The sequence below is a fragment of the Megascapheus bottae genome, chromosome 3 (genome assembly GCF_031878675.1).
Source record: "Megascapheus bottae isolate mThoBot1 chromosome 3, mThoBot2.hap1, whole genome shotgun sequence".
NCBI lineage: Eukaryota > Metazoa > Chordata > Mammalia > Rodentia > Geomyidae > Megascapheus > Megascapheus bottae.
In genome coordinates, this window is record NC_143511.1 from 30726621 (window position 1) to 30743780 (window position 17160).

At 46.5% G+C, this 17160-nt stretch overlaps 2 protein-coding genes across 6 annotated transcripts in view; one reads left to right on the forward strand and one right to left on the reverse strand.

The window, feature by feature from the left end:
* The window catches only part of LOC150065190 (semaphorin-4D-like), a 19082-nt gene continuing 1922 nt past the window's right edge, over positions 1-17160 (forward strand). The window contains exons 1-11 of the mRNA XM_090329327.1: positions 1-151; positions 1333-1478; positions 4838-4900; positions 6348-6446; positions 8307-8400; positions 9686-9799; positions 10670-10821; positions 12834-13009; positions 13090-13243; positions 14070-14292; positions 15122-15237. Of these exons, the coding sequence (XP_090185453.1) occupies positions 1-151; positions 1333-1478; positions 4838-4900; positions 6348-6446; positions 8307-8400; positions 9686-9799; positions 10670-10821; positions 12834-13009; positions 13090-13243; positions 14070-14292; positions 15122-15237 (1488 nt within the window). The remainder of the gene's footprint in view (positions 152-1332; positions 1479-4837; positions 4901-6347; positions 6447-8306; positions 8401-9685; positions 9800-10669; positions 10822-12833; positions 13010-13089; positions 13244-14069; positions 14293-15121; positions 15238-17160) is intronic.
* The window catches only part of LOC150065191 (semaphorin-4D-like), a 22362-nt gene continuing 21659 nt past the window's right edge, over positions 16458-17160 (reverse strand). For all 5 annotated transcript variants that reach the window (XM_090329760.1, XM_090329762.1, XM_090329761.1 and 2 more), the window contains one exon: positions 16458-16823. The gene's annotated coding sequence lies outside the window, so the exon portion shown is untranslated. The remainder of the gene's footprint in view (positions 16824-17160) is intronic.

Consider the following 17160-nt stretch of genomic DNA (forward strand, 5'->3'; position numbering starts at 1 on the left):
ATGGGCCTGCCTGCTGAAGACCTCCCACATGGGGCCCTCCACCCTATAAAGAGGTGTGACCCCATCAGAGGGCTGCTCCTGGCTCTACTGGTGGAATCTGGGATGGTGGTGGCATTTGCGCCCATACCCAGGATCACCTGGGAGCTTGGAGGTGAGAGCTAGTGCTGAGTGGGGTCTAGTGCTGCAGGGAGGGGACAGGACAGAGGGGTCACTGGCTTGAACAGCTCAGCACCCAGCTCTTGAGCCTCTCACTCTGCGTGAGCAGGCAGCCCATGCTGCTGGCAGTGGGACGCTTTGGTAAGGGGAAACATTGCTCAAGGCTTGCTCAGGGACCTGACTAGGGGATCTCTGAAGGGAAACGTCTTTCTTGTACTCCATAGTGACTCAGGCCCTTCTAGGGATAAGCTCCTACCCTGCACACTGGTGAAGAGTGTGGTGAGAGAGTTCCTTAACTGTCAGGCCTTGTGACATTTGCTGCTCTCCAGTCTCAGCTGTGATTATCTCCTCTCCCAGGACCTGTGTCTTGGGACCGGGGACTCTGGGTCAGGGGATGGGAAACACAGCACTAGGTAGTGAACATGGGCTGCATCTACTTTCTTGCTTCCATTTCCCAGCCAGTATGCAGTATGGAAGTAGAAAGTAGGATAATCCAAGTGAAACACCAAGAGGCATTTCACATCATAAGCACGAAGTTTGATACTTAAGACTGCCTTAAAAGAACACTTTAAAAAAATATCTGAACTGTTGGTGCCAGGAGTGTGAACTAGTGATAGAGTGCTTGTCTAGCATGCATGAAGACCCAGGTTTGATTTGAGGTACCACATACGTAGAAGAAAAAAAAACTTGGAAGTGGTTCTGAGGCTCAAGTGATAGAGTTCTAGCCTTGAGAAAGTCCAAAGACGGTGCTCAGGCTTTGAGCTCAAGCCCAGGACTGGCAAAAAAAACAACAACACACACATCTAAACTGTCATGTTGTTTTAAGATCTAATCAGTGGATGGCTGAGGTACATAGATGAGAGACATGGGCAGGTGAAGACATCCAGCCTGGGACCTCCCAGAATACCACTGAACAAGAATCTCCGAACTCAGGAGAGACAAGGGGGGTAGGAAGACACACATCCTTGGGTGACACAAGAGAACCTGGCTGAGAGGTGTCCCCCACCCCTGCACACACATGTTTCTTGAACATTGTTGTTTTCTTTGCGAGGCTCCTTCTCTTCCTCTGCAGCATGAAAGTCATTGTCCCCAATCCTTAGCCAACAGCCATGATTATAAATGACATCTTGGGTCTATTTCTCTTTCCTGTTCCTGCTGGCCCCCTTGTTCCCTCAGAGGTAGATCTGACACAGTTTAATGAGCCAGGGATCTTCAACTACTCAGAGTTGTTGCTGAATGAATACAAGGATACGCTCTACGTCGGTGCCCGGGAAGCCATCTTTGCACTGAGCATGCTCAACATCTCTCAGAAGAAGCAGGAGGTGGGTGATGGGCACACTCTACTTTGGGTGGCATCTCCTCACTGGAACGTGCATCTTCTCCTGCTCTCATAAACTACATTGTGCTTTCTAGTGCCTTGTGCCTTCATGGATCTCATCTCAGGAGGTGCTGAGGGGCCATTTCTTATCAACTGTTCCTTTGAGCTTTTCATTTTGGATAACTTTCTAACATGACCATGACCAAAAACTGTGATTATACTAGCACTTCACTCCTGTGGTTTCATAGGTCAGGCTTTGATCTTACTTGGCACCTTGCCTGTGTTTGGTGGCCTTACAGAAAAATCCTGGGACCAGGAGTATGACCTAGTGGTCGAGTGCTGGCCTAGCATACATGAAGCCCTGGGTTTGATTCCTCCATATCACATGCACAGAAACAGCTGAAAGTGGTACTGTGGCTCAAGTAGTAGAGCACTAGCCTTGAGAAAGTTCAAGGACAGTGCCCAGGCCCGCATTGGCAAAAATAAAAAAAAGGAAGAAAAGGAAAAAAATTTCTGGTCCTACCTTTATCTGTGCAGTTTTTGTGGAAAAGATTCTTTTTTGTCCAAATAAACAAACAAGAAATGGAAAAGAATGAGAAAAAAATCCATGCCATCCAATGGCAATCAAATGGATGAATGCTTTTATTATTCCAAGATTTAGTTTGAATCTACATGAAATCATCTGGTCCCTAGGTAGCTCTTACTCTGGCTGCATCAAGCCATTCTGTCCAAATGGACAAAATAAAGAAAGCAGTCTGGGTTCTGTGTTAGGTCTTGACCTTGACATCGCTCCTTGTATCCTAATAGTGGCTACTGCAGGCCTCTTGTCTTCTCACATGTGGGGCTGCCTGGGAACATCCCTTGCTGGGAGCAGGGCCTGCTGGGAAGAGGGGCCTGGAGAGCCAGGACCCTTGTGTAGACAGAGTCCTTCCTACTGGTCCACACAGCAACAAAGTCAAAGTATGCTTTTCACCGAAGTTGTAAGTGCATCGTGTTTTACTTCTGCCTTCCCTCTTCAACTGGCAATCCTAACTCCTATATGTTGCAAAGGGTTGCCGCAAGCTGTTTGATCCTTCCGTTTCAGTGCATTGAGAAAGTGGAGACAGATGCAGGAGGCCTGCCTTTGCTTACCAGCCCTCACCACAAGGGGTTTGGGACTTACTGCCACTCAGAGAGCAAAAGAGGTTTCAGTGGTTTGACTTGTAAACATCTTTACTTTGCTTCCACTGCTTGCAGATTGGTCCTGTTTTGTTTCTGTCAGAGGTTTAGGCCATGGAAATGGACCTCATGCAGGCTGGACAAATGCCCACCCCTGAGCTAAGCTCCAACTCCAGGTCCTTAGTTGATGCTCAGTGGCAGGCTGTGAAATGGTGGCAGGCTTTGACCAGCCTCCTGGTACCAAGTGTCCTGGGGTTGTTTCCTTGCTCTCTGCCCAGGCTGTTCCTAGCTGGTGGTGAGCATCTGCTGTCCCTACTCCTATGCCAATGCTCTGTCCTCATCCCTGGCATCTGGCTTATTCCTAATTTTTGACACATGGGTGGCTTGCAGAGCCTTACCCTGTGCAAATACTATTTCTCTCAGAAGTCACCAGACAGGGTGGTGCTGTAGGCCCATGCAGCCCTTCCTCTCTGTGTCTTGTACCTCTGAGCCCTGTCCTCCTGGTCCCTCAGCCCGGAGCTCTGCCTGCTGGAATTTCTTAGTGAAAAGCCTGGAAATATGGTTCAGTACCAGTTACCACTGATGCCCCCATCCTTCAGGGTTTCATGAAGTTAGATGAGTTTTCAGGCAAGTGGGATTTTGTTCAACCACTTGTGTATCCAGTTAGACATCCAGTGCAGTGTTGTCACCTGTGTGGTTTGTCAGCTCCTGGGACATTTTGGGGAGAACCCACTGCATTAGTTCAGAAGGACCCCTCTCCAGGGCTCCCTTCTTCCAAGAAGGTCTGTGGGCTTTCTAACTGCTAAGCCCCATAACCTGTGCGGGTCTTAGAGCACTGAATAATCCCTCCTGTTATTTTTCATCGGTTTCTATCCTCACCCAGCAAGCGGTGCTGGTCATTTGGGGAAGTAAGGCAGGAGTCTAGGGCCTCTGTTTCCCCATCTGTCTTATGCAGCAATCAGCCCTGTGATCGCTTTGGAGAGCAGGCCCCACACCAGAAGCTCCCAGTCTCATTCCTGAGAGGCAGCAGCCTGGATCATCCTTAGGATGGTACGGAGCTGACAGTACTCCTGATATTTTCACCACCACCTCTGGCCTCCAACCTATAAGAAACCATAATTCTGCCAAGGCTGAAAGAGGTGGCCTCCAGATTTCTTCTTTCTTCCTTTCTTTTCGTCTTTCTCCCTTTCCCCTGCCCCTTCCTCCTCCTCCTCCTCCTTCTTCTTCTTTCTTCTTTCTTCTTCTAAAAGCCTTTCTTCTTTTGCATGTGTTACTTGTACATGCTAACATTTCCATGCCTGCATAAATGTGCACTGCTCAAGGCCCAGGAGTATGGCCTAGTGGTAGAGTGCTTGCCCAGCATGCAGAAAGTCCTGGGTTCAATTCTTCATTATATATATGCAGAAATGGCCAGAATGATGCTGTTGCTCAAGTGGTAGAGCCCTAGCCTTGAATAAATCCAAGGACAGTGTTTATGCTCTGAGTTCAAGCCCCAGGACTGCCCCCCACCAATGCACCGCTCAAATCTAGGCATCGTCATACAGTCACACTCTTTCTATCCTCTAGAAATCCAGGCTGAGTGCTTTTAGCTTCTAGAAATGGAAGAGAACAGAAAGCACTGGATCCTGTCTGTGTCTGTCTGGCTTATTTAATTTACCATGATGTGCCCTCACTCCTTTCCCATCTATCTTGTTACAAATGACAGAATTGTGTTCTCTCTCTCTCTCTCTCTCTCTCTCTCTCTCTCTCTCTCTCTCTCTCTCTCTCTCATTTCAGTAGACTGTCATAACACAATTTACTGAACTTAGCATCTCAAAGGAATTCCAATCACTTAGTGTATGAATAATACCCCATGGTTGTAAACATAACACATTTTATTTTTTTATTTTTTTTATTTATGGGCTATTAGGTGAATCTCAAAGCTTGGTGTTTTGATTTTTACAAGATCATTTTTCCCACTTTAATGCTTTAGTTTCTGCTGTTCTTTCATAGTGGACCAGAAGGTTCTGAGAGCCTTCTATGGTCCACTACTTTCTATCAGGGCAATAATCAGAATATTTAGGAAGCCCCAAATGGCTCCCCAGTCATCCTCTCAAATCTGAGGTTTTACCTCGTGTCACAAGCACCTGGCCTCTGAACTCTATATGCCTTTGAGCTGTGAGTGTTTATCCCATGGTTTAGCTTTTATTCATCCTTCTCTACTAGGTACACTGGAAGGCCTCAGCTAAGACCAAAGCAGACTGCGTGGGAAAAGGGAGATCAAAAGAGGTAAATGCTTTTGTCAACTACAGACCCCGCGTGTTTTCTTTCGTTGCCTAATCTCCCCAGTTGAGATTGAGCATCTTCTGCATGTAGCTAGGTGTGGTGAGGGGCTGAATACTCCTGTTGGGTCTGTCCGCACCTGGTACCTGCAGATGCCCAGGTTTCAAACTTCTAGAACCTAGTTATGGATGCATTGCACATGGCAGCTGAATTATAGCCAAGTCCAGCCATTATTGACTAGCTGAAAATGAAATGTTTTACAAAACACACTTTTCCCCAGACACATGTAAGAACAGGTTAGCCACTTTTCCTAAAACATTTGTCTTGAAACCCAGTGTGCCCTGAGGAAGCCAAAGGGCAGCGGGCACTGATGGAATCACACTCACACATACTGCAGGATCTTAAAGGTAGAGGGAACTGGCCACTGGCTCTGGCTTCCCTGCGCAGAGCCAGAGAGTGACCTGGGGTTCCCACCCCTCCCTTTGGCCGATTGTGAACTAAATCCCAACAGTTTCCAAACAGACACAGCCAAAACCCTTCCCTAAGCTTATACAAGTTCTGAGTGTTGCACATACAATCCAAGTGTTGTCAGCCCTAACTAACATGTGGGTCCCTTTGTGGAGACTTAGTCCCCCTGAAGTCTTGTGGCTGGACAATTGGTGACATCTTCTCTGTGCCCAGCTTCTCCCTTCAGGTGAGAGTAGGACTGGAAGAAAACTTCTTTCCAGTCTGGGTGTGTTCTAGCAGAGGGCAGTGCCTCATGGGAGGCAGAGTCCACCCCAAGAAATGGTTTGTGTGCTTGTGAGAGTACAATAAATGTCTTTTTTCTTTTTAAATAACCATTTCATTTTTAACCAAACATTTAAAATTCATTAACAGGGCCCATTTTTCTTAGCACAATTAGCAAATACCATTTGTTAGGACTTTTAAAGCTACGATCATATACAGTCTTTACGGGATAAAAAAAAATCTTGGGTTCACTAAGGCATAATGTTAGCTCATTATTATTGATCATACAATGCTAGAAAACAATTCCCAAAGAAAATAGTTTCTAGACTCTTCTGTAATACAAATGTAGCCAAATTAGCCTGCATGAATAATTCATTATAACAGGTTAGTTATTGCTATTAGTTCTACAGAATTTCTTTTGTCCCAATGTGTCTTTGTACAGAGGTGTCCTTAATATAATTTGAGGTCAACAGTAAAAGTAGTTGTTGGTTTGGTCAGCAGGGCTTTGTCAATTAGGGACTGAAATAACATTGTGAACATGACAAAGATAAAAATAGCCAAGTTCAATTTAGGATTTAGGTGTTTGCGGACTGGCCCTGTGCTGCGAGAAGATGGCTATGATGTGAAACCAGAGGAAAGGCAAGGCAGCGCCATGCAGACTTCACAGTGGGGATGCGGAGGGCATTGTAGTGGCTGGCTATTGATGGGGTTTCTCTCCCCACAGACAGAATGCTTCAACTACATGCGAGTGCTGCAGCAATTAACATATGACGTCCTGTATGTGTGTGGGACCAATGCATTCCAGCCTGTGTGTGACTATCTGGTGAGTACACAGATTCACTTCATGGTCAGTCCTACTCATAGCAGCCTGGGCAGTGGCTAGATTGGGTAGATATAAAGTAGCAAAAATTATCTTGTAGAAAACAAAGCACTAAGATTCGAAATTCACCTAATAGCTCATCCATAGATGAATAAAAAAGAAAATATGGTATATTTACAACCATGGAGTATTATTCATACATGAAGTGATTGGAATTCCTTTGGATATGTTGAGTTCCGTAAATTGTGTTATGACAAGAGAGAGAGAGAACACAATTGTGTCATTTGCGGCAAGGTAGATGGGAAAGGAGTGAGGGCAGATCATGGTAAATTAAGCCAGACAGACACAGACAGGATCCAGTGCTTCCTGTTCTCTTTCATTTGTGGAAGCTAAAAGCACTCAGCCTGGATTTCTAGAGGACAGAAAGAATGTGACAGTATGTTGATGCCTGGATTTGAGTGGTGTATTTTGGTGGGGGTGGGGCAGTCCTGGGGCTTGAACTCAGGGCATAAACACTGTCCTTGGGCTTTTTCAAGCCTAGAGCTCTACCACTTGAGCCACAGCATCATTCTGGCCTTTTCTGTGTATCTGGTATTGAGGAATTGAACCCAGGGCTTTCTGCATGCTGGGCAAGCACTCTACCACTAGGCCATGCTCCTGGGCCCTGAGCAGTGAACATTTATGCATGCATGGAAATGTTAGCATGTACAAGTTGGAATCAGGAATGGTAGAATACTTACCTACTATGCAAGAGACCCTGAGTTTGATTTTCAGCACTGAAAATGAAATTCAGCCTTGTATCAGAGAAATAACACAGTAAAGTATAACCTCATTAGAGGTTCTAATGGTGAATTTAATGCCTCAGGGGTTGTGACATCTGCTTGTACTCTTAGCAAGCAATCCAGAGACTAAGGTAAGAGATTAGGAGTTCAGGGCTCAGAGTGAGACACTGTCTCACATGAGAAAAAAATTAACTTAGGAAACACAATTCTTGCAGTGAGATCCATTCGGTGGTCCTATGTGATACTTGTTGCCCTCTGATGCTGGTATTATACATTGCTAAGGAGTGAAGGAGATGTTTCTGAGCTATAACAACCTGAGTCCTAAAAGGTAGACACTTCTTTTTGCTTAAGTACAAAAAATAAAAGCTGTTTTCTAGAAGGTTTTTGCTCATCAAAGAGTTATCAGGGAAGAAAGCATCTCAGCTACCATTTTACGACATTTCTCTGAGTTTTGCCTGTTATTTCATTTTGCTTTTCTGGGTTGGATAAGTTTCCAGTTGGTTCTACCCACTTTATTTCTTATTTAGGTAAAGAAATTACTCCATGGTTGAAGTCCTGGCCTGTCCTTTCTATCAGTGCAGCTTGTCATTGCTTTGAGATTTGAGAACATGGGTCCATTTGGCATATGTTATCGGGGGGGGGGGGTCTACTTTTTATTTGTCTTTTTATTTTTAACAAAAAATCCCCATTACCTGATTCTTGGATATTGTGGTTCTCTCTGTGTTATTGTAATATAATGCTGCATTCTATGGTCACTTATTAAACATGCTCTGTCTGTGGTTCTCACTGGCCTTTCTAACAACTCTCGATCTACCAACTTCTCTGTCTCCATTTTCCATATGAGGAGAAGCTTTGAGATCCTTCATAGCTCAACCAAGGACTGAGGTACCAGGCTGGAGATGGAGCTAGGTGACATACACCCTGTCTCCAAGGGAAAGTCTCCCGTAGTCCAGCATGCATTTTCTCATCTCTGTTGGTCTTCCCAGAACAAGGAATCTATGAAATGAAATGGTATAAAGACACATTGTTATAATGGAAAATCGGATGTCTTATGATTCCTTCTCTCATTATTTAATTTTAGAACATAACATCCTTTAAATTTCTGTGGATAAAGCAAGATGGCAGAGGAAAGTGTCCTTTTAACCCTGCACACACTTATACATCCACCATGGTTGGTGAGTCCTTCTGCTCAGGTTCCTCACCCCCTACACTTACGGGCTCCTACTCAGGCGTTGATCTCTGCTTTCCTTCCTCTTTCCTTCCTGGCCTTGTCTGAACATTGCTTGCCCTTGCAGATATGTGTGTTTGTTTTCATAGACCCCCTTACCTAGCACAAAGAGATTTGATTTCACCATTCAAGGAATAACCAGCTCAACATTTTAGCATACTGCTTTATATTCATCATTGGTATACAATGATCAGATCTTCCGTGAGCCCCAGGCATCTGCTTGATGAGAGTTACGGAACTCTTCCGCAAGTGCTCCTTAACTCTCATGGCTATCCACTACTGAAACAGAGCGCCATACACTAGTGACTCTGTGATTGCACCCATTCCGTCTTCACCTTCAGCACAGTGTATGTCACATGGGAATATTACAAAGAAGGCTTTGGATGAAGTGATTTTTTCCTACCTGCAGGCTGTGTTCTTAGCACATTTACTGCAGGTGAGGTCACCTGTGTTTGGGCTAAAAGGAAAGGGCGTTTTGCTTTCCAATGTTTTACTGTGGTTGAAGTAGGATGAAGCCCATGGTAAAGGAAGGAGCAGCTATGCTACTGTCATTTTACTTGTTGTGGGAAGTTTTCATTTGGGTTCCATTACTCAAAAATTGCAGCTCATGGTCGAGGTTTGGCCTAGTGGTAGAGTGCTTGCCTAGCATGCACGATGATCCGGGTTCAATTCCTCGGTGCCACATACATAGAAAAAAGCTGGAAGTGTTGCTGTGGCTCGAGTGGTAGAGCTCTAGTGTTGAGAAAGTCCAAGGACAGTGCTGAGGCAATGAGCTCAAGCCCAAGACCTGGAAAAAAAATGCAGTTCAATGTAACACTTGTCAAAGAAAAGTCATCAAGGTACAAAGTGGATATGGCATCTGGGAAGTCTAGGGATATCTAGGGAAATCTTATCTCTTCCACTTGAAGGCTTAATGCAGTTACAAAGAAATTGACTTCAGCCAGATGTTGAGAACTCACATCTATAACCCTAGTCAAGCGAGACGCAGAGACCTGAGAATCACAATTCAAAACCAGCTTGAGTAGGAAATCCCATGGAGCTCTTATGTCCAATAAGCTACCAAAAGCTGGAAGTGGAGCTGTGGCTCAAGTGGGAAAGTGCCATTCTTGAGGTTTTGGACTCTGAGTTTAAGATCAGTAGTGGAACAAAAAAAGAAAATCATTTCCCTGATGCAACAGAGGGCTCATCTGACATCCTATTTCTCTGTCCTCCCTGCTTCTGGGCCTGGATAGATGGAGAACTTTATGCTGGGACAACATATAATTTCTTGGGAAGTGAGTTCATCATCTCCCGAACCTATTTCCATACTCATCTGCGAACGGAATCTGACATCCCATGGCTGCATGGTAAGACACCAGGTCTATTAGCTGAAGGGAATGCTCTGGTAGACTTCCCTTCTGGCTGTCACTGAGCTGTGAGAGTCCTGAGTTCTCAGCCTCAGCACAGTGGAACCACAGGAACTGCTAGGGACCCTTTATGAATCTAAAGGTGTGCCTTCGATCTTCTTCCCTGAAAATGGACTTCAAACACTTCCAAAAGTGACATTGAAATGTCAAGTGGAGAAATGACAGGTTTCCCATTAGGATGGGTATCATTTGGGTGTGACATGAAAGATGCAGTCTTTGTGTCAGCTTCCAGGGCCAGGTCAGAAGGCATTAGGCCAACACCTGGCTGAGGTCTGAAATTGCAGGTGGATGCTAGGAGGCTTCTAGCTGGGCTTTCCTTAGGGGTGCCGGAAAGTAAGGCCCAGGGCTTTTCTGAAGCCTCGTGGTCTGTTGGCAGGTCCTATGGCCTATATTGAGGGACAGCCACCAACTCATTGAAGGGGGCCAGCCAATGGCACAGTCTTAGCATATCTGCTTCCTGTGGTCAGGGCTAACTGGATTGACTCATTTATTTAAATCAGAAGATGGTCTGTCTGCCGGCTAAGCGGTTCCCGAAAGCTTGTGGGATGATCATGGTAGAACTGTCCTATACCACCAGGCCAACACCAGGGCCAATTATGCGTGGTTAGAGAGAATGAGACAGGAGGAGACACGCTGGGGACTGTCATCAGTCACCACACTGAAGTCTCTTTATAATGTGACACTCACATTCTAAGATGTCCTTCAGGGATGCCCTCAAGTCTGCAGTGACTGGCTGTGACACGGGGGGCGGGGGCAGGCAGGAACACAAAACTCCATGAGCAGGGACAATCTTGTCTCTTCTCTCTACAGAGCCTAACTTCGTCCATGCTGAAGTGATACGCAAAAGCCCCTCCGGCGTCAAGGGTGATGAGAACAAGGTCTACTTCTTCTTCACAGAATTGTCTGTGGAGTACGACTTCTTCTTCCAGTTAAAGATCCCCCGCATTGCAAGAGTGTGTGTGGTGAGTGCTGCTTGCTAGCCTTGGTCTTCTGTCCTGTGGGACCAGCTCTGGAAATGCTCCTTTTCCTGCCACCCAATCCCTTCCTGTCATAGAAGCCTCTTTGGAGAGGCCTCTGCGATGTCGAGCTCCTGTTCTTGGTGGCTCCAGTGGTATCTGTGGGACAAAAGTGACATTCTCTCCTACCATGCAGTTGACTGAACAGCTGTGGTTCTCAACGCTGACCTGAGGCCTCCTCAGCTTAGGAGAAGTTGGTTACGAGTTACAAATCTCATTTCTTGAAGCTCTCAGTCTACATCCGTGAATCTGTGCCTTAAGTGTAAAAAGTGAAATCTGCAGTAAAATGTGTGTCAGTCTCAAAGCCTCCAGTGTGTGGAGGGGCAGAGGCGAGGATGCTACTACATGCAGGTGCTTATGGGGCACAGAGAATTGTCTTGAGTGGCTTGGCTGGCATTAGAGGGCAAGCAGACTAACAGGTCTTAGATAGAGCATTGGAACCCAGGAAAACACAATCAGTAATGGATGGAACAAGATGTTTTAACTGCCCCCCCACTCTGGATACCTCTCTCTTAACAGTCTAGAATGCAAGGCAGGAAATAGCTGTTGTGCATACTTGACATATCTAACTAGCATCTTACTAACTAAGACCTCTGTCCACAGCTTGTTAACTCAGTTCCCTAACTGTCATCCACTATACATGCCCACTCCTCAACCTGCAGGCCTGAGTTCATCTCAATGTCATTTATGCAGTTTTATTCCATATATATATACCTATGGAAATAGTAATGCATAAATTAGTCATAGAACAATATTAGCAGTATTCATTAATGATAGAACAATGAGGCCATATGGCATAAAATTGACGTGGTGTGGTAGGTGGGCACGGTGAGTGCAGAACTCTCATCAGGTATGCAAAGGACCTTGCAATGGCATTGGCACAAGGGGCTAAGAGCTCTCATTCTCCCCTCCTGCCCTGGGGCTGTCAGAACACACCGACCACACCCAGCTTGGCCCAGTCCTTTACAGGGTATGGCAGGATCCATACCCTGGGATATGTTGTGAACTGCCTCCCCCACTCTAAACCAAACAGAAGACTCTGGTCTCTACAGGTCTGGTCTGACGTGGCTTCCTTTGTCCTTGTGAGAGTCCAGTTCTCGTCCTGAACCACCTGGCAGTGCTGGTCTGAGCACAGGCCCCGTCCCTGCCTCCCTGTGCACACACATCCCTCCCCTGCTACGCAGGACTCAAAAGCCCATCAGACAAATGGCCGCAGACCTGCTGGAAAATGCCCCTGCTGGTCGTCAGAAAGAAAATTCCTCATTTGTCCTCCTAGGACTTCACCGTTGAGATAGAAAATCATTGTGTCTAACATAAAAGAAGCGTCTCCATCTCCTATCCGCTGTGTGCACAATTCCCAGATTCAGTTCAGTGTGTTCCCACTAACAAATGGGACATTTGTTCCAAGACCCCAATGGGCTCCTAAAAACACATATGCTACCAAAACTCATATATGCTTCCTTCCCTACACAGATGCATGAATGAGAAACTTTAATATGCAAATTAGGCACAATAAAAGATTAGCAATAATTACTAGAGATCCCTAGAACAGTGTTCATGATAGCACAGAGGGTTGATTTCTCTAAGAGGGACATCCAGCCTCAGGTGGAGATTACCTGCCACTGCCTGGCCCTCCCATATTCACCTTCTCACATTTGTCACACTCATGGAAGATAAGGCAGAAGCCATTTCAGAGCCAGAGCTCAGCAGTGCTTGGGGAGATGTAAATGTGTCTGGTTTAGCTATCATCACATGAGATTTTAGGGAGAAAATTGTTGTATTATGTTTCATTTTGATGAAGATAGTCAAATCTAAGCCAGCATTGTTACAGTGCTTTTCTTTCATATAATAGATCTTGTCTGAACCATTCCTTTGAAAAGGGACTATACACTTTAGGTAGACTACCTGATTGTAGAATCATCTAGACTGCCTGTAACGTCCTATCTCTCCTATTACAGGATGATCAAGGTGGCCAAAAGATTTTACAGAATAAGTGGACATCCTTCCTGAAGGCCAAACTACTCTGCTTCCACTCAGACCTAGGCCTGTTCTTTAATGTATTGCAAGATGCCTTCATACTTCGGCCCCCAGCAGATAAGGAGCCTGTGATCTATGCACTCTTCACATCACAGCTGTATGTGTGCCCTCTGTGGGTTGGGGTGCTTCCCTCTGGCCTGCTGCATCCCAGGAACCTAAATAGCCTGCCCTCTGCAGGAACAGTGTGGGTCTGTCTGCCATCTGTACCTACTCACTGTCCACAGTGGAGGCCGTGTTCTCTCATGGGAACTACATGCAGAATGCACGTGTGGATTTTTACCCCAAGTGGCTGATCTACCATGGTAAAGTACCCAAGCCTCGACCTGGAATGGTGAGTGCGACAGGGCTGCAGGGAGGGATGTCCTTCTGGTTCAAGGGTCCAGGCTCAGGGACTGAAACTTTATAGAGGAACCAGAACTTCCCTGCAAGTGGTTCAACTGGCCACACTATCCTCTCTGTCCGAGGCCCGGTGCTCTCTGGGTTCAAGCACTGAGCTAAGGTCCTTTCTCTTCTGTGTGCTGGGTAATAAGTCTCAGCATAATCTCTTTCGATAAGCTGTGGTACTAACAGGCAGTTTTGTACAATTAACGTCATACATTATCGCATCTTACAATTAGAACTGTTTCTTTTTCAGTCTCCTGCAGAGAACTGCATAATCTGAATACCTGCTCATTGTTTCCAGTGTCTTAAATGGGTATTTGGCTGCTTCTTTGATGTTGCTTCTCTCAGGACTGACTTTCTCTGTATATCTGAAACTGCTCCTTTCATTATTGCTTCTGGGAACTGGGTTGAGTAACCCATGCATTTTATGCTCATGAATTTGGAGCTTTGTTTATAAGGGAAAGGATGCTACACAATCTTTACCTTTTATCCTTTATGCCTGTTTTTCAGCAATGTTTGGTTGGTATGTTTCCATCATATGAGTATTGTCCATTTGAAACCCTCTGTCCTCTTCACTGATCATACTTCCTCCCCAGATTGTGTGTGAAGGACAGTTATATCTTCTGCCTGTGCTTAAACACTGTCTCCTCTGACTGCCGTGGAGAGGCCATCTCTTGCTGTCCTCCATCTTTGGAGATGAGCGGTGCTGCCCCTGGCCTCACTGCCGGTGTGTGCTCGGTCAGGCGCAGTAACCCCGGGAAATTTTATCCTCACAGTGCATCAACAGCCAGACGCGTGCAGCCAACTACAACAGCTCTTTGCATTTACCAGACAGAACGCTGCTGTTCGTCAGAGAACACCCTTTGATAGGGGACTCTGTCACTCCAATAGGCAACAGGCCCACCTTAGTAAAGAAAGACGTGAGCTACACCCAGATTGTGGTGGACAGGACCCAGGCCCTGGACGGGACCTTCTATGATGTCATGTTTATCGGCACAGGTGGGTTCGAGGGCTTTGCAGTCGCCGTGTGCGTGTCCTTGAGGAAGAAGACTGGGAAGTTCCTTATGATCCCCTGTGCTTCCATGACAGAGCATCTCCTCTGAGGGGACTCTGGTGGTTTGTGATAGAGTGAAAGATTCCTGAGGTGCTAGCACAGCTGGCCTGCCAGATGCAGAGCTCACAGCTGCCTGGAATGCTCACAGAGAGGCAGAGTGGGCTGGTGCAAAGAAACTCTGTGGTTGGAGAATGGGAGCGGGTCATGCACTGCAGTGCATGTAGTGGTTGTGAGCACTGAGCAGCCTGGCATCCCTAAGTGCAGCTGGGAGGCTTTGTCCCTGCAGCCAGGGAGGAGCCAGGCTGACGTGGGCCCTGACCTGGGGGGCACACTTTCCCTCAGCAGTGCCTTCCAGAATCAGTCATAGCAGCTGGCAGGACACCAACTCCTCACTGGACATTCCCACCTTACTTCTGCTCACCTACTGGACATCTCTAGTTGAGTCCTGCAGAGCCAGTGGAGCTCAGGAGCCACCTCACATGAAACCTGCCTTCCTGTCTCACTGAGGGCTTTGTGGATGAGGGTTGTTGGGATCAACCCTGGGACAGGACTTCCACTCATGATCAAAATCAGAGTAGCCTGTCACTCGAGAGTGTGCAATGGTTTATTTGGCAAGGCTTTCTTCTTCATTAGTGATGCAGACTTGTCCTCTTAGTCTCAGCATCTCAGTGAGTGAGGGATGTGAAAGTGAAGAAGGAGTGCTTGCTCTGATATCAGTGTCTTTGATGAGTCCTTCTGGAGGTTTCTGCCCCACCTGTGGATTTGGTCTTGCAGCACAGGGCTCCCTGCACAAAGCTGTCCAACTGGAAAACGGCATGCACATCATTGAAGAGACACGGCTGTTTCACAGCTCTGAGCCAGTCCAAAACCTGTTGCTATCTTCAAAGAAGGTAAAGATGCCCAGGAAGGAGGGCTGGAAGGCTGCCTTGCCTGTGGCTTTGTGTACCTGTGATGTTCGATGGGTCTTCCCGAGCTTGTATGCACTGGTCTGTCTAGCCCAGATGAGCTGACCTTGGACCACCACACATTCTAGAAATATGAGATGTCAAGGTTGGAAAGTACACCTTCTGAACTAGAGAGATGGAACTTCACTTAGTGACTGGCGCAGACGGTAGAAGCCATGTTTTCATTAACCCATGACAATACGTTCTTATGCCTCACCTGTGAGACTGGAGACTGTGTGGGTGACATGTCAGGTTGTGAGAAAAAGTGTTTGCTCATTGTTCTCTACAGTTTGTTAGCTCAAAAGTGCACTTGCTCCCAAACTAGAGGCCCCAAGAATGTTTTGTCCTGTTCCACGAATGGATTCTGGAGGTATGAAGGCTGTAAACTTAGGTCCAAGTGCTCAGCTATGCTTATTGCTCCATTTAGCCATAGACAAGTCCTCAAATAGCAAGCCTGAATGTTGACACCAAGTTCAGCTTGTCCTAAACTTTTCAAAGTTCAGCAATTGTTTTACATACACATAGATGTGTTTAAATGCACATGCGTGTGCACACACACACACACACGCACACACACACTTACCTGGAAGACTGTTTAGAAACAGCTCGTATGCAGAAATGGCTATGTATAGCCTGAAATGGCCTTTTGGCTGTGGGTTGTGGTGCCACTCAGTTTGACAGCTCCCGTGGATTATTGAGAAGACCACAAAAATGAGCCCAAGCCAGGGGCTGAGTGGTGGCTCATGCCTGTAATCCTAGCTACTCAGGAGGCTGAGATCTGAAGAACAAGGTTTAAAGCTAGCCAGGGCAGGAAAAGCCATGAGACTCTTCCCTGTAATTAACCAGCCAAAACCTGAGATAAAGATGTGTCGTCTTAAAGTGGCAGTGAGCTAGCCTTGAGCGTCTGAACTCAGGGAAAGCATCAAGACTTGATCAACCCCATCAAACCCCAGGATCAGCAACAGCAAATGAGGAGTGGGGTGAGGGGAGGGAAATGGGGCCCAAGACATGAGAAAGGGTATAAATGTTTGTGAAGTAATGCACCTTCTATCTGGTGAATCTAATGTAACTCTTCTATTAATTATAAGAGAAAATATATGGAAAGAAAAACAAAAAGAATTCCCAGCCCAAAAGATGGTTTTTTAGAAATAACTAAAGTCCTGATAGCCTGTGAGCATTGTGAGGTCACCAGGTCAGCTGCCGGACTTGACCTGGAGCAGGGGACATACGATGCCAGGGTCTCAGAGTCTGTGAAGTGCTTGTCTTGAGGTAGGTCCACACAGGAGCTCGGCGGCTGATTTCCCCTCTCAGGCACAGAGGAGTGAAAGTCCACTGGTGGTATTCCACATTGGTTTGGATCACCAAGCTTCTGCTCATTCTTTGCACATGCTAATGGTGTCTTCACACATGGAGCTGGACTCAAGCTGCAGGGATACAGTGCTCTGTCTGTGCGGATGAACTCTGTCATTTGTGCCAGAATGAGTTGTTCTTGAGCCTGTGTTGTTTGCTTTCTGCCTATGACAATGTCTCACCTGCAATGAGAGAAGGAAGGCAACCAGGGAGTCAGGCAAGGAGATCCCCTCCACAGGCCAGGAGAGTTAGATGGGGTTGATCAGCCTGCTCCTGAAAGAGAAACGGGCACAAGAGACTGGCAGAGGGGGCATTCAGGCCAAAGGCCCACTTAGCCTTGTCCCCTTACACTCAACACACTGCCTTGACTCTCACACGAGCTGTAGTGAAGAGTGGTCTTGGCTCTCTGTAGTCCTCTGACTGGATAATTCTGCCTTAGAGAGGCCTTTCTCCCTGCACACAGCACTCCAGGTCATTCTTATCAAGTTGCAGAGGGGCTGGAGGATCTCAGAACCCTTG